This window comes from Lates calcarifer, linkage group LG11, assembly GCF_001640805.2.
Source record: "Lates calcarifer isolate ASB-BC8 linkage group LG11, TLL_Latcal_v3, whole genome shotgun sequence".
In the NCBI taxonomy this organism is placed as follows: Eukaryota; Metazoa; Chordata; class Actinopteri; family Centropomidae; genus Lates; species Lates calcarifer.
In genome coordinates, this window is record NC_066843.1 from 16,658,099 (window position 1) to 16,683,008 (window position 24,910).

The following is a 24,910-nucleotide window of genomic DNA, read 5'->3' on the forward strand; positions in this document are numbered from 1 at the left end:
CTCGGTCCTGCTGCTCATCAGTATTCCAGAGGAGTAGGAGATGTTGCGTAATGATCACATCAACACATAGGGGAGCAGCATTGCGTAACAGCAGCAGCCTCAAAGACCAGTGGGATGGGTGTGTGTGTGTGTGTGTGTGTGTGAAGGATAGAGAAAGGAAAGCAAGGAAGCAAGGGAGGGCTCTGGGAATGGGGTGGGGGGCAAGGAGAGGAAAGGATCAGGTGGTTAGAAGGATGGAGCGGAGCAAGGAGAGGAAAGGGTGCCGAGGAGGGAGAGGGAGGGAAGGGCAGGGGGTGAAGGAGAATGGGAGAAGGAGGGAGGGGGGAGGAGGGACAAACAAGATGGCAAGGGAATGGACAGAGAAAGATGGAGAACAGGGATGCAGTTACAGACATGTGAGGGGAGGGAGGGAGGGGGATGGGATGCAGTGAGTGGGCGATGAAGATGTAGAGGAGAGCCAAGGAGGAGCCCAGCCACGCATGTTAATGTCACACCACTACATGTTACTATAGGAAGCACAGCCTGGCGTGTATGCCTCTCATGAGCGAGCATCCAATGGAAACGCTAGCACAGGACAGACAGGCAGACAGGCAGACAGGCAGGCAGGCAGGCAGGCAGGCAGACAGACAGACAGACAGACAGAGTGCTGCATGATGAAATATAAAGTAATATCTGCTGGGATGGGTCCAGCTGAGGTAGGTGGTGAACAATCTGGCTCCTCACCATTTGAGAATTTCATCTCAGCTTTGAATTATTGATCAAACATCACTTGAATTTATTTACTGCAATAAGAGGACACATTGCTCTGGCATTTCAATCTGAGGCTTTTCAGAGGAACACAGGGATCCACTTTTCATAATCTTTGATCTGCAACATGTTCAACATTAATTGAGTATGACGCACACAGGCAGTAAGAGGTGGATTTATCTATGATTAGGCTGCATGCCCACATTAGTTTCCCATTTAGTCACGTAACCCTCCGCATACCCAGAATCGATGAGGACGACACAATTAGCTTATTTTCCATGCTCATTTTTGCCAATCTGTTTTTATTACAAACTTAAAAAAGAATCTGATACAATAAGAAACTGCAGTAGTAACTCCCCATTCCCAAGGGGCAGCACAGAAAACAGGTCATTGCATTTCAGTAGTGAAAGATTCATTATACATCTACAGGGTGTACAGATCAGATACAAAATAGGAAAAATAATAAAATACAGGCAGGAAAGAAAGCACTATATTTATACATCATCTGAACTTTTAATTATATCTATTTACTCTTAAATGTTAAATTTTACATAGAAAATAAACTTCTTTTATGACAATGAAATATTCCAAAGTGCAAAATAAAATGCACATATTGATATAAGCAAAGGACATCAGAATACAAAATTCTTGTTGTTCCTCTCCATTAATGTTCAACCCTGATTGAAGAACAGCCTGCATTTAGAGTTGATCTGTGGTGCGTTTAAAACACTGTCTAATCTCTTTCCAAGTGCAAAACACAAACCGAGCATTCATTCTTAAAGATGTGAGGGTAAAACCAGCTTTTACGATCATCGCTCACATCCTCAGATCTCTCTCCTCACAAGCCAGATTTGCACGCAGAAGAAATTTAACAACACAACCTCGTTCTGCATTTTGAATAATCTGACAAATGTGGGGAGGGGAAAAAAAAATTCAGACATGCATGTGACTAAAAATCTCTCCAAGACTTTTAAACACAATAAAATTTGCTGTTTCTTCTGTTTTATTTTCTGCAGGCCCTCTCAACCAGGGTTCGACTAACATCAGATCAGAATCACATTCACAGCACATTCATTTCCTTCATCGTTCCAAACCTGCCGTTAACACTGTCTTCCTATTGAAGAAGAGATATATATCTACTTTTTTTTCCAGGGTGCAGAGAGGTAGAAACCCCTTGAATCCTTCAGGGTAATTTAAACTATGGCGTTACATTGCACTGGAGAAGGGTGAGCATCTGTGTAAGCAAAGACAGTCTGGGATATGGCTATAGTATCAGGACCAAAGGATCCAGGCTGATGGGGAGAAGATGACCCAGTGATTAAAAAAAAAAACAAAAACAAAACAGTGCAGGTGAGATAAAGTAAAATTTGATGGGAAATATATAAGGAGGGCAGGTATATGTGGGTTTAGATACTGTAGTGGCATACAGATGAAAATACTGTTGGTGAGTAATGCTGATGTGAAGCCGTTTAAAGAAAGGAAAAAGGGAGGGGGAGAGAGAGAGAAAAAAAAAATCAAAGACAGTTTTTCTAGAAAAGAAACACCAAGGGTAACCACATGAAATTCACATAAAGACGGAGGGTGGACATTGCACTCAAAAATGAATGTAAAACGTGGAGATTTTTGGTTTAAATGTACTGCCTTATGGGAGTAGTGTTGTCAGACTGCCCTGGGAGCACAGAAAAAGTGATAATCAGCCATCTTTTCCTACACAAACCCACTGTAAACATTCACGTCTTGAACTCCAAACCCAACTTGAAGAATGAATACATTTACCCGTCTTATTAGACAAATGCTGTACAAGATACAATACACATTCAATACTTTATTCTGTACATCTTTATTTTTGTCTCAGTTTGCATATATTCATGTTATTTTCTGAAAAAATAACCTCAGCATGTAAGAAACTAAACAAAGAATCTGAACATAAGAACTTTTTATATATACATATTCCTGGACTCCAGTCATGTCTTTCTCATACAAATGTTAAGTGATAATTTGCAAAAAACAAAAATATAGAAATATTGGAAATAAATTACAAAACAAAAATTAGAAATGCATCTTTCCCTCACAATCATAGCATTTACAGAGACGTGTATCCCCCACCTATTCCCTTAGAAAAAAAAGAAAAAGAAATAAAACTTGCATGCATATGACAAGCTGTCACATCGCAATACCAGCGTGGGCACAAGTCAAGGGTCCTCGGGTCATCTTATACAAAAACATTTATGGGTAAAAGTCTGGAAAACATTCGAATAAACGGACATGACTGACGGCATCTTCCACACCCGCGAGACGCGGTTCCATACAAATTTAGCTTGTGTTTGAATCTCTAAAGCATTTCATGACAGCAGAATCAAAATGTGCCTTAACCAAACAGAGGGCAAAGGAATGGTTTTAAGCGCTCATGTCTGTGCACAACACACAGCATCAGGAGCCCAGTAATAAAGTGCTGGACAGTTCAAATGGACAAGTTGGGTGTGGGGGGTGGGGGTTTACCCTTCCCTGTGGCGACTAACCAACAATCACATGGACCCGACTGGTAAACAGACGTTTCAAACAACAGACTTTCAGAGATCTGACAGGCTATGCAATAAAGTGACAAAAGCCACACATCAATAAAGAACATTCGTCTTTGTATCTTTGTCCACATGACCGCAACTGGGAATAGAGACAGAGCAACCTGATCTCTATGATTCTGGTTTTTCTTTGTAGCAGCCACAGAAGCAGATATCGTTGAAGAATTTCAAGAGGAGGGAGAGAATAGTGTGAGCTTTTGGCTTCAATACCATTTAAGCTCACCAGAAACGTGCTCTGGGTATTAAAGTGTCGCTCTCTAAGCCAATACGCTCTGGACGCCACCAAGGCAACAGAACCCTCTAGCTGCTGCTGCTGCTGCTGCTGCTGCTGCTGCTGCTTCTTCTCTCTCTTTCAATTCCTTCTGTCTCCCCCTCTCCCTCTCCCTCTCATGCAGAGGAAAACCTCTCCTTCATAGTCAAAGTCATGTTAAGCCATTTATCACAATCCCTACTGCTTAGCGGCTGCATCCCCTCCCCCTCACCTCCTTCTCCGCCTGTTCACCTTCACACACCGCTGACTGGAATTGTGTTGTACGTGCACGTATTTCTGTGTATGTGCGTGCCAGTTTGAATACATGTGCGAAACCATAACTTGCATCCCTGTGTGTATAGAACTGAGGTATCAGCACATGGTTATTGTCTTAAAACACAAAGATGCATTTGCCTATCACATTCACCAAGGTTTCCCTGACCTTCCCAGCTGCAGCTTCCCCTGACAGGTACAATACATTCCACTACATCACTCCCTAAACACCCCGACGCTCCCTCTCTGCTCCCTCCACCGCTCCGACTTCATTTGAAACCCATGTCATGTGCACATTCCAGCTGACGATAAACTGCTTTCAATATGCGCCCACTGACAACAACAGAGTCAAATTGTGCCTGTGCATGAGTGCGTTTCAAGGGTAACGGGCCCGATGTACAAACAATGAGTCTCTCGATCACGCTGAGCCACAACAAAACAGAACAGGACTACACGCACAGAGACAGCAGAGCCCCCCTTCTCTGTATTTGTGGCAAGTAGGGCAGAGCAGATTGCAGAGCAAAGTGCTGAGCTTTCCACAGCCGTCGTTCCCTGCAGGACTTGGCGAGGTCCTTTTTCACAGCATGACAGTGCAGTGCAAAATGGAGCTATACTAGAGCCGGGTCCATTAGACTACAAGTCGAAAAAAAACAAAAAGAAGTCTCTCACATTAACATTCGATGCAAAACAATAAACATAAGAGATTGGCAAGGACTCAAGGTAGAAAGGAACTCAACACCCCACCCACTCCTGTCATCAAAGCCAACACACAGAACGTGACGAGTAACAGCAATGGACAAAAGGGGGCAGGGTGGGGTTTGGGGGTTATGGAGGAACAAAACAAATCACATGAAATATTCAGTGAATGTGATATTGTAAATCTTTGTAGTAAAACTAACTCTTAACTTGTATTAGTATTAGAACAACTTCTTAGAAAAACTGAAAATATCAGGAGCATCACTGTCCTAACACCCAACGCCTCCTACGACAACTCTTCTGGTTACAAATGAAGGCTTAGTTGGCCAGCACAACAGGCTGGAAGGACTGGCTGGGATATTGCAGGTTGTAGCTTCCTAAACCCTCGACAAATGGCGGCTTCTCCATGTAAGAGATTCCTCCGTTGCTGCCGATGATGCCCACGCTCTGGGCAGGAGGAGGGCTGGAGAAGGGGTCAAAGGACGGATGGGTGTTGACAGTGTGGGGGGGCTGGAAAGGGCTGGCGCGGGGTTGCATGGGCTGGGTGTCGGCATCGAAGTAAAGGGGGCCTGGGGATCCTGGGTAGACAAACTCTTTGGCGTTGGGGGAGAGCTGGCTGGGGATGGGGCCTCCGAGGGAGTGCAAGGAGAGAGACAGCGGCTTGTGCTTGAGCAGCTCTGGTGTCGCGATGGTGGTGGGAGAACGGGAGAGCATTCTCTGGGCGGGTGGCACGACAACTCCAGAGCTGGCTGGCGACCCGGCCCCGCTGCACTTCTTCATCTTGGTCGAGCCGAATTTAGTGGCGGCAAAGCTGGCGGTGGTGAAGGTGATGGGTTGAGGGCGGGCGGCGGGGAGGGCGGAGGGCGGCTGCTGAGTGGCGAGGTAGGGCAGCCCGCCGCTGGGAGGGGAAGGGGTGGAGGTGTTGGAGGAGTGGGCGGCGGGGTCGGTGGGTGTGCTGGAGCTCGGGTAGCTGAAGAGCCCGGGGCAGGACTGGGCAGACAGGGGTGTGGGAGAGCTGGAGTGCGACGGCATGAGGGCAGGAGACGCCTGGCTTCCAATTGGCACGAACACCTGAGCGTCTGGGTTGAAGCCCAGATTCTTGGCCTCCTCCGCCTCTGCATCTCCTTTACCCTCTCTGATCACCCCCTCGGCCCTCTCGCTGTCGCAGCCGAGGCCTGGTGGGTCCTCCAGGTAGAGCACCTTCACTGCCCCCTTCTCTCCAATCTGGTAGGACACCTCGTAAGGGTCGATCCACACACTGAGCTCTGCGGGAACATTTGCACGCACTTCCTCCGTGTCCAGCCCACTTCTCTTGGCGGCCAACTCCACCACGGGGTCCCTCGGCGCTCCCAGGTGAATGCAGCGGAAGGCAGAACCCCGGAGAGGGGCTTCGGGGTACCAGTGGCCCTCGAAACGAGACACCAGTATCCTCTCCAGCTCCTCGCCGAACAGGTCAGCTCGACGGCGAGGCAGCTTGTTGTACAGATAGGACACGATGAAGTTGAGGGCAACCTTCACTTCTAGATGCATGGCTGCGCTGGGTTAACGCCGTCTTGGGAGCAAATTGTTTAATACGTTTGTGCTGAAAGTGAGGCAATGCAACTGTAACAAAGAGTTTTTCCTCTGGCTTATTGTAAAATGTATGATTCTTTTAGTGTCACCATGATAAAGGCACCTTGAGGGCGGGGGCAGCAGGTTGCAGGCTGTTTCTTCGCGGTCACAAATGTATAACAATGTTTTCAGGTCCCAACTGTGAAGACGAAAAGAGAAGAAAGCAGTCATTTAACCTGGCGAAGACATGAAGAATTCTGTTGTTGTTCTAGTTGCTGCTCTGCCTGTAAACAATTGATCATACTGGTATTTGATGGACCCAGGAGGCCTTGGTTATACAGGGGCCAGAGTGTGCCACCAGAATAAATAGACTAGCAGCAATTATCAAAAAAGTGTTATTTACATTTACAAAAATCTATGAGTTTTTTCAAACAACTTAAATTTTCCAATAATTCCAATAAAAAAATACAAAAGGAAAAGAAGAAAGACACATGCACACAAAATGTACAAGATGCTGGTGGAACAGTTAAGCAAATATATCAGTTAACTGAATGTCTAATTGTTGTTGATAATTTTTTCGGCACACTCCAAGCTCCCATACATCACGATAGTGAAAGATGCCTGGAGAAACGAGGAAAAAGACACGACTGCAGGTATGAGACCAGTGGAAGCATCACTGCTTGATGCGATACAACAGTATTTCTGTGACTTCAGAGCCATTCAAAATAGACTGGTTAAATGGTGTAAAAAGCCCACTATAATGTCATTAATATTTAGGAATCATATTTTCATAATATAGCATATCAACAATCCAGTATATGTGTTGGAGGCATGGACACTTTGGGGGGGGTGTTGAGGGGAAAATATTGTAGTTTCACTGAATCTACATACTGAATATGGTTGTTAGAGGTATACAATCTTATTTACACAACAACTATTCTTATTCAGTAACACACAGCAATTAGAAATGTTTTATATTTTATATCAGTTGGTTCTATCAACTGCAGGATGTACCGATTGATGTAACAGATGCTGTGTTTGTGGGCTTCATAAATCCTTTATAATCTGAATCCGAGCTCACGGAGTGCCTCCTGCTTAATGCTGTAACACAGTCACACGGAGGCCATTCATCACCACACACAGTCGAGCTGAAAAGAGACTGCATGCAAAAAAAGAAACCCAACAACAACAAAAGACTCCCAGAGGAAGAAGTATAAAATGGCAGGACAGTTAATCGACTCCAGAGAACACCATATCCCACCATGCAGTGCGCACCATCACACCCCCCCTACGCACGCACACACACACACACACACACAAACAATTCACTCACATTCCCTGCCAGATGGGGATTCGGCAGCTAAGATTAGAAAGACGCCTCCGATTACAGACAATTCTAATGTTATTACAGATAAAGCTGCTCCGGTTGGATGCAGGGCTGCGGGAGTAACAGTTCAAGATGAAATTTTACATTTTCCTTTTGCATGAAAAAGGTGACATTGAAGGATAAGGTGGGGGTTGGTTAGGATGGGCTATAAATAGGACCCCATTTTGCATCATCTGTGGTGCAAATTGCTCCCTACCACCTGGGTTAAAAATGAGTTAAAGTGTCTGTAGGAAAGGATCTCCGAGCACTAGAGAATCCACTTGGTCCATTACCTGCAACAGCCATCATCACTAAAAACCTTGGGTGCACACACGCACAGCTAAGCTACCTACAGCATCCACTGCATTTTGTTCCTCTCATTACAAAAAGGCAACAGCAAGATACACAAGCTCCAATGTCATCCAATGACGTTAGGGGAATAACTCATAATATGTGCAGATTTATTGCTCCAGGGGTGCTATAGTTGCTCTAAATCATGACCCATAGCTTGGAATTTAATTTTTAAAAACCCATCAAAATCTATCAGGTTCGTAAATCCCTCTCTGTGTGTTCATATTTCTATCCTTCACCTGCAGATTTCTTGCACAGTTTGAAGGAGCTGGTTTTCATATTTTAAAGGCCTGTTATTGCGTATCGGAGCAGCAGCAGGATCTACAGTGCTATTTTTGTTTACATGGACTGATTATCAGAGCTGCAAATGTGTGACAGTGTGTGCTGCAAAGCATCTACTACAAGTCAGGTTTTAACTATTAAGCAGCAGAGCCACAGTGATTTTATAAGCGGCACAAGCTACAATACATATATGACAACAAAAGCCCATTTAGAAATATTATATTTGAGGGTCAGAGCAACATATAGAGGCCTGAATGAAGTAAGTGGTCACCACCATAGATCTCAATAAAATTGGAGGCAAATTTTTTGGTGATCTTTTCCCTTTTGTCCTGTTTTGTCACTTGTTTTCACCCAATAACAACGAGTTACATATAGAACCACTGAACTGGGAATATGTTGCATTTCTAGCTGACAGACAACGGAGGATTAATATGCAAGAAGAGAGAGAAATTGGAAAAAAATATCAACCAGGTTTGTGTGAGTGGTGAGCAGCTCAGATAATAAGGCAGCAGGGTCTACCTGGGGATTACTGACATATGCCAGTCAAAAGACCCTAGAGCAGAAAGGACACTGGTTTAGCTGACATGCAGGTGGAGAATCCCTCCTTGCCAAATTGTCGCTGTAAATTAAATTATGGAGCTAATTAAGTGGTGAACAGCCTATCGACCGAGTATGTGCACTGAGCAATGAAGGAGAGAGTCCCTCCTCAGCATAAACAAGCCCGTCAAACAGCGAATAAAACGCGAACAGACGTGACAGCTGAACAGACTTTGAGAGGGTCACGTCAGCTAATATATAACGACAAAAACAAAAGCTGTGTATTTATTCAGTGGCTGAACCAGTACAGTTATTCATTATAGTCAGCGCGTTTTGATGGATAACCAAAGCTTCTGGATAGGAAAACACCAACACACAGCAACATGCAGGTGTCAATGGACAGGCTTTGTGAGGATATTAGAGTAAAATTAGCCTGTTTCATGCACCGGCTGACAGTTAATTACTCACCTATCGTTACTGATGCCCTAGCTTGACTTGTACTCCTGCGTTTCTGTTTTAAATCCCTTGTGTTATCTCAGATTTCAAGGCGGAATGTGTCGAGTCGTCGGTTAAGATGCTGACCAGAAGATATTTTTCACCTTAGTGATGTTAATTTTTTAAAAACTGCTGCCCCAATTCTTTGATGGCTAAAGGGTTTCCCAGTTTGTCTAGAGCTGACAGTTTGCATGGAGGGTCCAGAGAAACTTTACTGTTTGACAACCCGGCGTATTTATACACTGTGACTCGCCCACACCCCCGTGACGGCAGGCACTACTTTCTTCACATTATAATAGATGCTGCTTTATTATTGTTTTTATATTCTCTGTATAGCTGTATTTATCACGGCTGTTCTTCTGTCAGCAAATCATTAATGCTATCCTTATGAACCATACCTTTTTTAGTATAAACCTGCAGACTGATTTAAAAAACGAAAACAAATATAAACGGTACATTCTTCACTTTCTAAACACGATATCGATTCATAGTTTTCATCGAAAGTAGCGACATCAAAAACACAAATAAGGACGTTTTTGGCCTTGCGTAAAATGCAAGTTTACCTTGCAGACTCTAGTTTATTGTGCGGAGGGATATTTGTAGTTTCCTACGGTGCTGAACAATTTGCTAAAAATATAAGCAGTGATAGCAACAGAGTCTCTATTGGCTGAGATGAGGGAGGACCCACAGATTATAGGGCTGCAGCGTCCACTCAGCCAACCAAAGCAACCTGACTTTCACCAGGGGCTTGTGGGAAATGTGGTTCTTATTAGTAAATGATATGGGATTATAAAACTAGTCAGTTATTTTTTTTTACCCTGATTTATCATGCATTCACATGTGTGTGTGTGTGTGTACCTTTTTTAAATTAATCACATAATAAATAAACTATTGTATAAATGCAATTAAAACTAAACTATTTATTTTCTTTTAACGACTCACACACATCAAAAGGTGTAAAACAAGAATCTTCAGACATCAGTCATCTACACTGAAAGCATTTCAAATTGATTATTGGCTTTTTTCCCCCCTTAAGACGTTGTATGTGTGTGTGTATGTATGTTTTTTTGTTTTTTTAATTTCAGGAAGAGAATATTTACAAAATAAGCCAGGATTGAAACTGATACATCAGAGAAGCAGACAGTATAAAGTGAGCCTGTGAAAAATGCCTATCAATGTTGCTGCGTCTCTGTGTGAGCAACATCTTAATGTAGTATCTGGTGCAGGTGAAGCTAACTGACTACTGAAACAGAGTAAAAGTACAATATTTTACTTTGAATCAATGTGACGTATTTGTGTAGAAAGTAGTAAAAGCGAATAATAATAATAATAATAATAATAATGACAACACAATAATAATAATAATAATAACAATACTTTATTTTATTAAATGTTAAATAGTCTTTTTATTAAATGTTAAATAACGGACTTCTTAAGCCGGTGACGTCACACCCGGGCGACACATATTTGAACAAAATGGCGTCTTACTGCTTGACTGTCACTAGACTGCGGGTAAGAAAACGTTATTTTACTTTTATGGAGTATTTGACTGTCCTGTTGTGGAGAACATATGTGACAACCGATAAGTTCTATTGTGTGGTACAGTCGCCATCGCTTACGGTTGACTGACGGCGGGTATATGTAGAGCAGAGTACGTACCGAGCCGCTGTCAGTCAGGTCACAGTGTCCCCGTTTGACTCCGGGCAGCGATGCGTTGAAACGGTTTTAAACCACGTCCCACCTGTCGACAACCAACTTACAACCATGTTATTGTTAATAACAGTGTCTAATTCACTCAACATCACAGCTGTACAGTGTCTTTAAATGGACCTCAGCGTCATGATGTTTGCAAGGTGATCACAAGGTTACAGACTTGTCTCTGTGACAGTTCACTTCTGAAGCCGGGACTGATGCACAGCAGCATGAATCTGGTCCCGTATTGGGCAATGAGTCTGATCAGATAATGTTCAGTTTGATAAACCCCGGAATTTCTGTAGGCATCTGTTTACTATGGGATGTACACATTCTTTGACGAGTTTTTATTTTTTGTGATATTTTTTATTGTAATATTTTTAAATTATAAAGATATCTTTTTGAATTTTCAATTTCCACAAATAAACCATCACACACATAAACATATACCTACATGCATTATTCCCATAAAAAATATCAAGAAGAAAAAAAATACAGCCAGGAAGGTTTTAGTGTTACTTTACATATAAACTAATTGCGATTAGTCCAGTTTTGAAAATAGGTGGCGACTTGGCATTATATACAAAGTATTCATTCAGACAGGTTCTTCATTAACCACTTGTTACTGTCAAAGTTAGTGACCCAAACACTGAATCTGCTGCTCCAGTAGTGTGTCAGTGTGTTACGGTGTTGCCACATTGCAGTTTTAAAGTCTCCTCACTTAAGACCTTTGTGGATGTTTCAAGAACATGTGTGTACAGTTTGTATGACAAGAAGGAGATTCTCCTCATTTAGGCTTAAACTGAGGAAGTAGTGATCTTTAAGTTGCAAAGATAATGGACATGTCAAAGTGACGGTTTCTGCTGATGAAATGTGCACATTACACATGATTTCATGTTCGTTTAATTACAGAGGACTATCCTTAATATCATATCATAACATTTCTATACAAAGTGCATGTCATTAGATATGTCTGCCGTGGAATCTGAATCAAACAATTAATTTGCTGATGACAAGTATGGGCATTGGTACTCTAATGGTTCCGATACATATTTTTATAATCATTATGTGTGTACCTCTTTTGCTCATACATGGGTAACAGTTTAGAGACAGTTGAATTCACTTAGAGCATCGGACTGTCAGTAACAGTCCAGTGGGTGAGGCTAACCCCTGTAATATGAGCTGTATAAACTTTCACCCAGTTTTCCTTGAGCGCAGTGACTTTCCTCTGAATATCAACACTAAAGGACAGATATTGAGCAACTGAACTGCTGGTTTTAAGATTTCCCTCCTACTGTATATCACATAGGATCACACACTGGTATAACAGGTGTAAATCTAGTCCTATAATGCCTGAGATTGAGTGTCTGAGTTTCTTTTCTGATTTTTGATACAATGTGTGTATATATAATGTATTGTTCTACATAAGGGCATATTGCACACTTCAAATTACTGAAAGAAAGGTTTTGTAAGGTTGTATATCATGTCTACAAAGAGATGATTGTCAGTCTGGAATTTCTGCAGCAGGAATTCTGACAAAGGACATGTGTTAGAGATGGACTATTGTATTTTATCAGAGTCAAGCATTTGGGCAACTGGTGTAGCTGGAGTACACTGGGATAAAATAAACAGGACTAATCTTGCAGAGATTTAACCACATTAGTCCACATTTTCAATGGTTCTGCTTGTCCATTGCAAGATTAGGTTTTAATTAGACTCACCTGCCTTGTGTCTTGGTCATGTGTTCCCATTCTTACATGACTTAATTGCCTCTTTCTGTTCCATAGTTACTATTTAACTCATTATGAAATTTTATGTGTTGGTCCTAAACTCTACAATAAAACTTTGGTGTCAATGGTGTGTCAATTCTGTGAAATGTCTTCTTTTCTCCCTGGTTTAGCTGGCCCTTGGAACTGGGGCAAGACGGTTTCATGTCTCTACAGCTTTCAGTGCCAAAGCCAAAGTGGCTATGAGCCGCTTTGAACCCGGCTCCAGCATTAACTATGAGAAGATGCACGAGAACATCAACATTGTACGCAGGAGGTTAGCAGCAGTTGACCTTCTCAGAAATACACACATGCATGCACACAAACAGAGTCCTTGTTGATTACAGTTGGCTCATGAGCGATGGCTGGTGTTGATTACAGCCACACAGTAAATCTTGTGTCATTTACAGTGTTGACTTGTCAGAGCCAGTAGGGCCAGGAGCTAACTTTGGATGACCTGGTGTTCCCCTCTTGTTTAGTTGACCACATGCTGTAATCCAGGAATAGATAAGATAATCCTTTATTATTCCCACAATGGGGAAATTTACAAACAGTCAGGTTCCACCGAGATTTGAACTCAGATTGCTGGAGTCCAGAGTGCTAACCATTACACCATGGAACCATGGAAAGGCCTTTTTTTCCAACAACTATTGAGCAGTCAGACCCCAAATGTTTGCTGTCCTGATCCATGGTTATTTCTGGTGTTATGGGTTTTCTTTGATTCTTTGCAACTTTCCAAATTTTCTAGTACTGTTTGTTATTATTCCAGTCTTATGTCAGTTTGCATACCCAGCATATCTCACAAAACGCAAACAGTATCACAGGAAAACATAGTTAATCTGATTTTACAAACAGTCAGACACAATATTTTTCACATCTTTCCACCAATCCACCCCACCAGGCTCAACAGACCTCTCACTCTGTCAGAGAAGATTGTGTATGGTCACCTGGATGATCCAGCAGGGCAGGAGATTGACCGCGGCCGCACGTACCTGCGCCTGCGTCCAGACCGCGTGGCTATGCAGGACGCTACAGCTCAGATGGCGATGCTTCAGTTTATCAGCAGTGGTCTGCCCAAGGTGGCCGTTCCCTCCACCATCCACTGTGATCACCTGATTGAGGCTCAGATCGGAGGAGCTCAGGACCTGCAGAGGGCTAAAGTGAGAATTATATTTATTGCACATATGTTTTTATGGTACAGTTATTGGTTGCGAATTACCATCACCATGTTACTATTTTTGTCTGACGAGATGCATGTTATTGTTACTGTGACTCTCTGCTATGCCACTGGCCTCCATTTTGCTGTATAATTGGATACTTCAAGTGTTATGGCAAAGAGCCTTGGACAATGGCACAATCTGACAAGCTTATTACTACAAAGCAAATGTTGACAGACTGCTTTTTATACTGTGGAAGTCATAGTTCCTCTGGTTTAAAGTGACTAACAAATGTGATGCTGATTTCAGGTTAAGGTCACTCGGGCTGCTTCATTTTTTACGCACACATTTGATACCCACAACAGTAAACAACAACACTAAGCCAGTGTGCTTGCAATGTGTGTATTTGATACCAACCTCATAACATCCCATTAATGTGTTGGCAAGATGCAGTCATGGAGAGACTCTACAGCTTCATAAGTTTCTCCTCTGGCCTCTGGCTCAGTTTGTTATAAGGGTTTGTCAATTAACACAATGAGTCAAACAAGAGCCAGTTTCTATTTTGAGCAGTGTTTATACAGTGTAGTTACACATAATATATTTTTGAACTCACAGTATCACATATTGTTTCTCTGTTCGGTTCATTTTAATTTTTTGTAAAGGGCTAGGCGGCATTTCACTGTTGTTTGGGCAGCATTTTATTCTCATCCAGCAGGGATTCATGTGATTGCAGAGGGAGCAGCCTTTATCAGTTTTCTGTGAGCACAATGGATATCATGGTTTGGTTCCCAATCTGAAGGTTTGATCAAATTGTCTGGTTAACCACATGCCTGGAGGTCAGGCTGAGTAATAGGACTAAGGATTAAGTGCTGCAGCCAAGTTTATTCTCTTATAGTTACATGAAAATAACCTCAACAGAAGCCCTAACTCCTCCATAATTATCTCCACAAAGGAGGTGAACCAGGAGGTGTACAACTTCCTTGCAACTGCTGCAGCCAAATATGGAGTTGGTTTCTGGAAACCAGGCTCAGGGATCATCCATCAGGTAAAGTACACTGATTTATAATGATGCTATAAATGGCTTCTCTGACTTTTGTGCACCTCCCAGTGCTGAGAGAATAATCACACAAACATTCCTTAATAAATTCTTGTCAGTGAACTTGCACCATCATATGCTGTTCGCAGTGAATCAGCATGCAGTTCCTTTCTAAAAGTATTTGTGCCAGAATAGTTAATATAACCTTTTAAATAGCAGTCCAAAAACTTTTAAAGTCACATGGGGAAATGTGTAACTGAATGTGAAATGTCTCTTTCTTTGGCCAGATCATCTTGGAGAACTATGCCTATCCTGGAGTGATGCTGATTGGTACAGACTCCCACACTCCCAATGGTGGTGGCCTGGGTGCCATCTGTATTGGAGTGGGTGGAGCTGATGCTGTGGATGTCATGGCTGGAATCCCTTGGGAGCTCAAGTGTCCTAAAGTGAGTTCTTGGCATCATCTGATATGTTTTACATTTATTTGAATCTAATTAACTTTCAGTGCCGGCCCTGTTTTCAACCACTAAATGTCTCCACTAAATGTCTCTTATCTGTTTGTTTTTTTTATCTGTTTAAGCCTGTGTGCTTTCCTCCTGCAGGTGATCGGAGTGAGGCTGACAGGCACCCTGTCTGGCTGGACCTCTCCGAAGGATGTCATCCTGAAGGTGGCTGGCATCCTGACTGTGAAGGGCGGCACTGGAGCCATTGTGGAATATCATGGCCCTGGAGTTGACTCCATCTCCTGCACTGGTAATGACATGCCAAGACTTAAACTGTTGGTGAAAGACATTATGATATATTTCTTTAACTGTAGCTCAGTATAATTCACTCTTTGATTTTCAGGAATGGCCACCATCTGTAACATGGGTGCTGAGATTGGAGCCACTACGTCTGTTTTCCCCTACAACCACCGCATGAAGACGTATCTGGAGAAAACTGGCCGTGGAGGTCAGTCATTGAAGTGTTTCTCTGTATGCTTAGTTTATATTCAGTGTGTCACCGTTACCTTCAAATTTGTCTCCTTCTTCATTCCCTCTCAGAGATTTCCTCTGTGGCTGATCAGTTTAAAGATGACTTGGTCCCAGATGAGGGCTGTGAGTACGACCAAGTCATTGAGATTAACCTGAGTGAGGTGAGTTAAAACACTTTGGATTCCTGGCATTGGTTATGTAACGCACAACATTATTATCAGCATGTCCCACATCCATGCTACGTGCTAATTCTTTTAAGTATGTACTAATTGTCATAGTATACTGGTGTAGCAGTTAGAATACAAAATAATAAACAAACTTTACATTTCTATACTAACAGGAAATGATATAGTGTGTGTGACAGTCAAACTGTGACATTAGGATGTCAGAGCGAATCAAATTAATACTGTTGTCCTCTAAGATCTTTCTGGAGCTGTTTCACTGCGTGCCACAAATGATTTTAATGTTTTCCAGCTGTGAGCTTCTTCTCCATTTCCTTTGTGCATTGAATTGTGGAAGAATAACATCCATTAATAGCAAGCTCAAAAATAAACTGTATTTATCTGCTTTAAATATAATATAATTAATTCTGTCACTTTGCGAGTGTGAATACACTTCATATTCTTACTGCTTAGAATTAGGATGTGATATGGATTTTGGATGTAAAGTGTACATCCTGCCACCATAATACATTGTATGATTGATTTTGGAGCACCTTGCTGCTAAAATATGTTGAGACATAGCATTTCAATATAGTAACCTGCTTATTCATTAGCTAGCCATTCATTCATTAGCTTAATGAATGACCTAGGCACTGAAGCTGGGCAGTAAACCAAAAATGTACAGATATCATTAAAATTTTGCTTGTGTTGAGTAAAAGCTTTCCTGAGGTGTTCTCAAGTGCTGTCCAGTAAAAAGACCACAGCACCCAGTTCTTATTTAGTCACCCTCTTTTGCTTCTGTGTCATGTTCTGTGGTTATGATGGTGCATGAGGCAGTATAAGTGCTTATTAGTGTTCCTCTTTTAAAAGTTTCCAAATTTAGAAACCAATATTTCTAGCATACAAAACATGTCCCAGTTTATGTAAATTATGACTGTCCTTCATTCTGTTTTGTTTTCCTTAAACAGTTGAAGCCCCACATCAACGGACCATTCACCCCTGACCTGGCCCACCCTGTGTCTGAGATCGGGGCCATAGCAAAGAAGAGCGGCTGGCCCCTGGAGGTTAAAGTTGGTCTGTATTTGTGACACAGCCATATTGCCTTACAATTTTTAATATTTTTAATGCTTTGTCCAGTGAAATGTGATATTTCTTTCTTTGTTCTAGCACTATCAGTGTTACTGACCAGATATGATCAGATCACATTACAGCTCTGTCAAGTAGCCGGTGGTGTTTCAGAGTGACTTACCAGAATGAGTACGAGACACAGTATAATTCCAGTCATTGACAGAATGAGTAGAGGATAATTATAATCATCAAATGTATAATTACAGACTTGCTTGTCTTTTGTCTCTTCCCCTCTTCAACAATTTTCCTCCCATCTCATACGCAAGATGTGTTATTAAAAATAAATGAGTACTTCCAATTGGCCATTGTGACTGTATCCTCCCTTGTTTTAGTTTCCTCTTTCTCGTCTGACAAACTTTTAACTTGTCTCTTTCAGGTCTGATCGGCAGCTGCACCAACTCCAGCTATGAGGACATGGGCAGAGCGGCTTCTCTGGCTAAGCAGGCTCTGGATAAAGGTCTGAAGTGCAAGGCCCAGTTCACCGTCACTCCTGGCTCTGAACAGATCCGCGCCACTATTGAGAGGGATGGATATGTGAGTCAGAATCTTGCCAAAATGAACTGATTTCTTTTGGTCAGTTTGTCCCTCATACAATTCTGTCTCTAAAAGATACAAGAAATTATTTTTTAAAAATCTTGTTGTCCCTCTTCTAGGCCAAGATCCTGAGTGATGTTGGCGGAATTGTACTCGCCAATGCCTGTGGACCCTGCATCGGACAGTGGGACAGGTAGGTACTTCATTTGTAAAGGCTAATTTTGCCTCACTAGCAGCAAGGTCGTGTAAAGTCTGAAGATTAAATAGAAGATTCCTTTGAAAAATGAGGGTTAAATTAAAGGTGTCAGACTAACATGTTTTACATTTTGCTTTTCTTCAGGAAGGACGTGAAGAAAGGAGAGAAGAATACTATTGTCACGTCCTTCAACAGGAACTTCACTGCCAGGAATGATGCTAACCCAGCGACTCACGCTTTTGTCACCTCTCCTGAGGTAAGAAGGTCTGCATGTTAAACATCCTGCAGAATTCACTCTCAACAATTCATAATTACATGGGCATCAATATACAGGATTCCAGTAGCTCATATACACAGCAAAGTGGGTGTGAATAAAAAAGGCTGTTGCACACTCTTGGTCTCCTGATCTAAACACATTTAACTGATACCATTGGCTAATTGTCCTGTAATTCATTGTAGATTGTCACTGCCTTGGCCCTGGCTGGGACCCTCAACTTCAACCCTGAGACTGACTACCTAACTGCTCCTAATGGAGAAAAGTTCAAGCTAGAACCACCCAGCGGTGATGAGCTCCCCTCCAGAGACTTCGACCCAGGCCAGGACACCTACCAGCACCCCCCAGCTGAGAGCAGCTCAGTCAATGTGATTCTTCTTTTTTTTAAGATACAGTATCGATCCTTCACAATCCAGAAAGCAGCACAACACTAATGACAACAGACATTTAAAAAAGTGAGCATGTTCTGTTTTAGCCCAGTAAGACTTTGAACCAGTGCATGAAAGAGAAAACAAGTGCAAACTAACAGAATGATCAAGGGTTGTATAGACTGTGTAATGTGACAGTCTAGACAGACGTTTTATTGGTGTTAAAATAAAATTCAGTGCTATCTGGAAGTTGTCTGCCTCACCAACTGTTACAAATATACCTGGAAGAACCTTCATGTCTCACCCTGATTTGCTGTTGTTCAGGTGGATGTGAACCCCTCCAGCAACCGTCTGCAGCTGCTGGAACCGTTTGACAAATGGCACGGAAAAGACCTGGAAGACATGAGGGTCCTCATCAAGGTGAGCAGGAAATGGAGGGAAAGTCGTGATTGATGTGCAAACAAGGGAGAGCTGGTGACTGTACAAATAGAATAAAAACTGCACCAATAATATTGTTATTATCAGCAAATTATATAAAAACAAGTATCTGAGATATCTTATCCCTGTGTGCCTTAGAGCTCCACTGTTGACCAAAAACAAATTACTGAGCCACACTGTAGCTCTTGGTTACATTCTCTGTCATTAGGATGAAATGATCTCACATACACCATCCTGCTTCTGAAAATACTCTGCACCAAATGTGGATTAATTCATGACTAAAAATAGTCCCCAACAAATGCAGTGTGTAGTCCTGTTTAACTTATGTTTTCTAAAAAAGTATAGGGCTCAGCTGTTAAAGCAAACATTTGACCTTTTTTTAAAGAAGCTATATATTTGTGACCAGTTTTTAAAATATTTATATCTTCAGTAGGACAGATTAGACTTGCTGCTGAGAGGTAGTGTAGAGAATTTGAGAACGTCACTCTTCCTACTTTCCCTGTCCTCTGCATCTTCAGCCGCTCATCCTTGTCTCTTTCCCTCTGCTGCTGTAGGTGAAGGGAAAGTGCACCACTGACCACATCAGTGCCGCTGGCCCCTGGCTGAAATTCCGCGGCCATCTGGACAACATCTCCAACAATCTGCTGATTGGTGCCGTCAACATTGAGAATGATGCCGTCAACAAGGTCAAGAACCAGCTGACAGGAGAGTACGGAGGTGTGCCCGATGTGGCCCGCCACTACAAGGTGAGTTTGACGGGGAATAGTGTCTGTTGATTAATTGTTTTACATATTTGTGTTGCACATTTTTCCCAGCAACCAGATATTCAATTTCCCCTCTAGCACTGTGTCTGTGCCTCATGTAAAGCACTTGGAATTGCCTTGTTGTTAATAGGTTTCTTTGCAGATGAACTTGCCTTCATTTGTCTGGTCTGTCCTGTGCTGACAGCCATCTTGATCTTTGTTTGATTTTATAAACCAGGCCAACGGAGTGAACTGGGTTGTGGTTGGAGACGAGAACTATGGAGAAGGGTCCAGCAGAGAGCATGCCGCCCTGGAGCCACGACACCTGGGAGGACGCGCCATCATCGTCAAGAGCTTTGCCAGAATCCATGGTAAACAACAGGCAAACATCCATTTGTCCACAACTGTTCATCATCATCTTTATTAAAAGTTGAGGCAATGGGGAAACAGCATTTTAATAGTTGTAACTGGCCTCTGCAGAAAACTGATGATAATTTAATCTGGCATGTTTACAGTCTGCCAGGATGAAGATTTCTCCAGCAGTATCTAGTCTCCAAGTTGTAATTACAGTCCAGTGCCAGTTTTTTGCACAGAGGAGGCTGAATGGATGATGAAATATTGTTTCTTTCATTTGTTGTGAAAAGATTTATTCAGAACTTGCAGACAACACAAAAATAAATCATTCAGCATGATTATGGATTTTGTGTGAATGGAGCAGCTTATTCATCATGAGAACTGCTGCTCATCAGTAACACTGAGACATACATACTTGCATGTGTTATTCCCCATGACCTTGTATTTGTGTGTAACAGATACACTCCTGTCAGATAGAGAACTCTTCTCTGGTTACCTGATGGAGTTACAGTATGAGTCAGTATCTTATTATTTTTCCGTGTTCCCTTTTCTTCCTCACAGAGACTAACCTGAAGAAGCAGGGCCTGCTGCCTCTGACTTTTGCAGACCCCCAAGACTACGACAAAATTCGCCCTGATGACAAGATCTCAATCACTGGCCTGAAATCCTTTGCTCCCGGCAAGGTGAGCAATGTTCTGTACTAATGAAACATTGATCCCGAGGACAGCCCAGGCTTTCACTATTTCACTATGTCAGAGTAACTGGATAAATGATTGACACATGATTCATGTTCGCCTCCTGTGACCCTCTCCAGACCCTGACAGCAGTGATCAAACACAGCGACGGCAGCCAGCAGTCCATCTCCCTAAACCACACCTTCAATGACACACAGATCGAGTGGTTCAAGGCTGGCTCCGCCCTCAACAGGATGAAGGAGCTCCAGTAGTTGGTGGCAAGGAGGAAGGTGGGGCCTGAAGGGGCCAATGAGGGGCCTTGGTGTGGGTTAAGAAGGGGAGAAACATGGGCCTAGAGAGGGGCTTCGCAAAGAGGGAGAGACGATTTTAACGGTAGATGGTAACCAGACTTGATTTAAGGACAGCGGCAGTCATGCTCAGTTAAAGAAAAGAACACACACACATGTGCGCGTGCACACACACACACACACACACACACACACACAAGGTCGCTGTACAGATGAAAAGCGCACACACATATACACATACACACGAGCATGTTCATGCACAGACAGGATTACTGTGAAAGCACTCCCAGGCGACAGGCAGACTAGCATGAATGCACTCAAACAAACGCACATAACCGAAGCTTAGCAGTGTGTGTGTCTGTCTCGTATACTGTATCGTTCATACAAGCAGCACTCCTCAGTTTTAAATGAGAATTGTCGAGCTCATTTGTTCATTTGGCACTTAGTTGACTGTTTCATACACAGATGCTCATCCTTCTCCATTGGTACTTTCCTATTTTTGTGACACATTGGTATCACTACTGTATTTCTCAAAAGAGGAAGTTGTTTGGTTTCACTAAAAGTCGTTTCAAACTCTCCTCTGCAGAAACAGGCTTGTTGGAAGCAGTAACATCATCATCAGCTATCCTGTGTCTTGTCATCTTTGGTGGCCGTATCCAGCAGAATATAATTTAAAGATTTGATGAAGGAGTGACTAGTTAATAGCATCATAGTTAAATATCTTTAACTGCAAAATCCACCCAAGACCAGGATATTCTTGTCCTTCATTATACCTCCTCTGTAATGTTGTTCCATCCAAACAGCTCAATAAGCTGACTGAGTAGTTTAACTCACATGAATGTACTTTTCCTTCATTATCTCCAGACCTGTCACCTGAAGTCTCTTCTTACACTTCTAATGATGATGTACTTCAGGGTTTTCTGCTTTCTGATACAATTATTGAGTTGAACAAGTTTCTCAGTCATTGTTGATTAGAACCACACTGTAAACAAGCTGCCAGACTCACTTATTTACTGTAAGCAGCATCAGTGACATCCCATCAGCTCCTACACCTGCGGCCCACCCTGCTCTCACTCGGCCGGAGATCTGGAGTATTCAGGCTGCTGTTGTTGCACTTTTCATTTTCATCAGCCTCCATGTGAATCTCTGTCCACTCCCTGCTGCTCTTCTCATGCTCACTAGCCCGTTCTCCGTCTTATTGAATGATATAACACCCCACTGTGTGAAAATGTTTCTGTGTGGTTGTCTCTTTCTGACTGGGACAACAACCAGAACACATACCACTGTTGTGTTAGCACTAGCTTTGCCATTTTTTCTTTTCATCTGTGCTTTGTCCTGTGTGTGTGTGTGTGTGTGTGTGTGTGTGTGTGTGTGTGTTTGTTTCTGTGTATGAGATGCATGATTGTTTTTATCAGGTTAACATTGGTCTGTGTTTGCATCTGTCTGTCCCTCTCTGCTCCTGCTGCCTCTCTATTTGTGGTCACCAGGCTGGCTCATGCAGTCCAAACCAAAACCTGATGCTTGGTTAAATAGGCTGTAATCAGGTTTGTGTTGCTAGACAGTAAAGCTGCACTGGGCAAGATTTTTATGTACATTCTGATGTAAAGTATAGACACAAGAAATCCTCTGTGCCCACAGAGAAAAAGCAGCAGTGTGATAAACTCTTTCTAGCAGCTGCAATCATTCCACGTCCAGAGAAACCTGTACGCTTGGATAGTCGACCTTCAGTGTTGTCATCTCAATGAAAACAGCTGGAGCTTCACAGATCACTTGGTCATCCAGCTCAGGCGTTATGTACACATTACGTTACGTTGTCATCATTTCTCTGTGTTTAAATCCCAGTTTTTCAGTTCGTCCTCCCCATCATCTGGAGCTGCCAGTGTGTGAAATTGCCTCGTGTAGCTGTAACGGGAGATGACAGGCTGTGTTTGTCTTTGAACAGAATGTTTTTTCAGGTTGAGGTTTGGTCCTCCGCAGCATGGGAAGGCCTGCTGTCTTCTTACACAAACTAACGCACAATCTAGTGTCCAGATGCCTGTACACTAGCACTTTGTAGAGTTAGAGAAGTAGTTTTTAGGTGTGCTTTGCTATATGTCGTTGTTTTTCTTCTGCATACATCTTCCTCTTCTGCGTACATTTCTGTTGTGTGTGACTCTATAGGACTGACATACAACTTTATATATTCATTACTGATAAATGAGTTTTCAGCCAGTAGAACGACCTAGATTCGAGATCATTCTTATATATAAACCAGAGTCTTGCTATGATGTATACCAAGTGTGCACCACTGAAACACTGTGGTCATATATGAGACTTAGGGATATTTGAGGTCATTGCTGCTATGTTTAATGTGGCAGTACTGTTAGCCCTCTGTGTTTAGAGAATCTAAATCCGTCACTTCTTCAGTCTGCTGTAATAGATGTGAAACTGTTTGGATTAATACAGTTCCTGGGCTAAAACCCTATGTACTAAAAAGTCACAAAGTTTGGACCTGCGTGTAAATGATGTGATATATAGCTGCACTTTGTATAGGGATGTGTACATAGATAATAAATAATTATATAGATATAAATATATATGAACAGAGAGAGAGAGAGAGAGAGAGAGAGAGAGCAAGTAAGATGCTGTATGCTGCCCGTTTAAATGAGAGCCGTTAACTCAGTTTGTTACCTCTCGTAGCGTAGTGTCATGATATACAGCCGGTCTTTAAATTAAACTGAATCTCCATTAATCTGATGGTTTGACAGACCAGTTGACATGTTGATTGTGGGTTAAATGAAAGCACAGATATTGGATTGTAGCTGTCAGTTGCTGCTGGGCTTTGACAGTGAAAAGGGACTTGTTATTTTTTAGAAAGGTGAAAAAGCAGCAGCCCAACTTTAAGGACTTCTTGGACATAAATGATTCCTTATAGGGTCAGCTGTTCATAAACTCAGCTGCTCAACGCATTGAGAATCATCAAAAAAACTGTTTTATGCCCTCATTACGATCACATTTCTGACGGTTAAACACTCCTCATCAGTGTATCAGATTTACTGCCAAAGATGCCTAATGAAAAATGTGAAGAAATAACATTTACCCAGGAGTTTGACAAATCACCCATTCATTTCCATTTCCACAATGACTTGATATTCTACAGGGTCGTGTTTCCTAAAGAATCCACCAGGATCTTCAAAAATACTGATTTATTTGATTGTCATTTCCTGTGTCAGCACATTTAACAGCTGCTTGTGAAACAGTTTGCTTATACTGTGATGTAAGATGCTACTTTGATGTTCACTGGTTCAGTTTTAACAGCGCTACTGTAAACCAATAAATCAAATGATGTTGTTCATGAAGGCATTGTGTGGTGGCATGCCCATTCTGTCATTTTGTACTCAGGTGCACTCTGTTTGGTCAGGCGTTGTATGATTGGTTGGAAATCATTTCTTTAACATGCTACATTTGATTGAAGATGGAATATGAATAGATGTTATATCACGGTGATGGTCTCCCTCACACTCCTGTTTCAGCATTAAACTTGATTTTTGTAAAAGTAGATGGTTCAGAATGCCTGCACTTTTGTAGCTTGCGAGATTTAGAGAAGATATCTTGACATTTACAGTATAAATGGTAAATTAATAAAGATGAAATTCAGAAGTGAATGTTTTTGTGTTTCTTTGTCTGATGATAGAATATGTGATATGTGTCAGTATTGTGGTGTTAATACACACTGACATTCATTATATCACCTGTTTATCCCTGTTCATCCATCCATCAGTAACACTCAGTAACACTTTACATACATACAGGTTCAACGAACTACTATATTTTCAATCCCCTATCCATACAATTCCGTTGAAGTTAGTTAAGATTTAATTTATTTATATTTATTTTTCATAATCTTTATTAACCTGCCACACTACCCCTGAATTAAAGATATTAAGAACACGGCACCCAATAAACCTTTATGGTTAAAATGCGCACTGTACCTTTAAGTG

At 42.1% G+C, this 24,910-nt stretch overlaps 2 protein-coding genes across 3 annotated transcripts; one reads left to right on the forward strand and one right to left on the reverse strand.

Moving 5' to 3' along the window:
* Nucleotides 1–1,016: 1,016 nt before the first annotated feature.
* On the reverse strand, nucleotides 1,017–11,163 carry LOC108877643 (protein Tob2). Of its 2 annotated transcripts, XM_018667748.2 has the most exons (3): nucleotides 9,101–9,352; nucleotides 6,221–6,295; nucleotides 1,017–6,127 (listed from the first exon to the last, which is right to left on the reverse strand). In XM_018667748.2, exon 3 carries the CDS (start codon nucleotides 6,073–6,075, stop codon nucleotides 4,864–4,866), a length of 1,212 nt encoding a protein of 403 aa, XP_018523264.1. In that variant the 5' UTR covers nucleotides 6,076–6,127; nucleotides 6,221–6,295; nucleotides 9,101–9,352; the 3' UTR covers nucleotides 1,017–4,863. The 2 variants fall into 2 exon arrangements, with proteins under 2 accessions (XP_018523264.1, XP_050929646.1); XM_051073689.1 differs by lacking the exon at nucleotides 9,101–9,352 and adding an exon at nucleotides 10,787–11,163 and having other exon boundaries at nucleotides 1,017–6,295.
* LOC108877638 (aconitate hydratase, mitochondrial) lies at nucleotides 10,578–24,574 on the forward strand. Its single transcript, XM_018667741.2, has 18 exons — nucleotides 10,578–10,639; nucleotides 12,720–12,862; nucleotides 13,487–13,745; nucleotides 14,695–14,787; nucleotides 15,066–15,224; nucleotides 15,381–15,531; nucleotides 15,625–15,729; nucleotides 15,822–15,913; nucleotides 16,882–16,987; nucleotides 17,418–17,575; nucleotides 17,695–17,768; nucleotides 17,916–18,027; nucleotides 18,231–18,413; nucleotides 18,738–18,833; nucleotides 19,406–19,597; nucleotides 19,833–19,965; nucleotides 20,510–20,631; nucleotides 20,763–24,574. Exons 1-18 carry the CDS (start codon nucleotides 10,604–10,606, stop codon nucleotides 20,892–20,894), a joined length of 2,346 nt encoding a protein of 781 aa, XP_018523257.1. The 5' UTR covers nucleotides 10,578–10,603; the 3' UTR covers nucleotides 20,895–24,574.
* The last annotated feature ends 336 nt before the right edge of the window (nucleotides 24,575–24,910 follow it).

Excerpts from the sequence above, each read along its gene's own strand:
- LOC108877638 (XM_018667741.2), top strand. The coding sequence starts at position 10,604 with ATGGCGTCTTACTGCTTGACTGTCACTAGACTGCGG. Across the intron at positions 15,730-15,821 it reads GGAGAAAACTGGCCGTGGAG|AGATTTCCTCTGTGGCTGAT; the intron begins GTCAGTCATTGA and ends ATTCCCTCTCAG. Across the intron at positions 19,598-19,832 it reads ATGTGGCCCGCCACTACAAG|GCCAACGGAGTGAACTGGGT; the intron begins GTGAGTTTGACG and ends TTTATAAACCAG.
- LOC108877643 (XM_051073689.1), bottom strand. The coding sequence starts at position 6,075 with ATGCATCTAGAAGTGAAGGTTGCCCTCAACTTCATCGTGTCCTATCTG.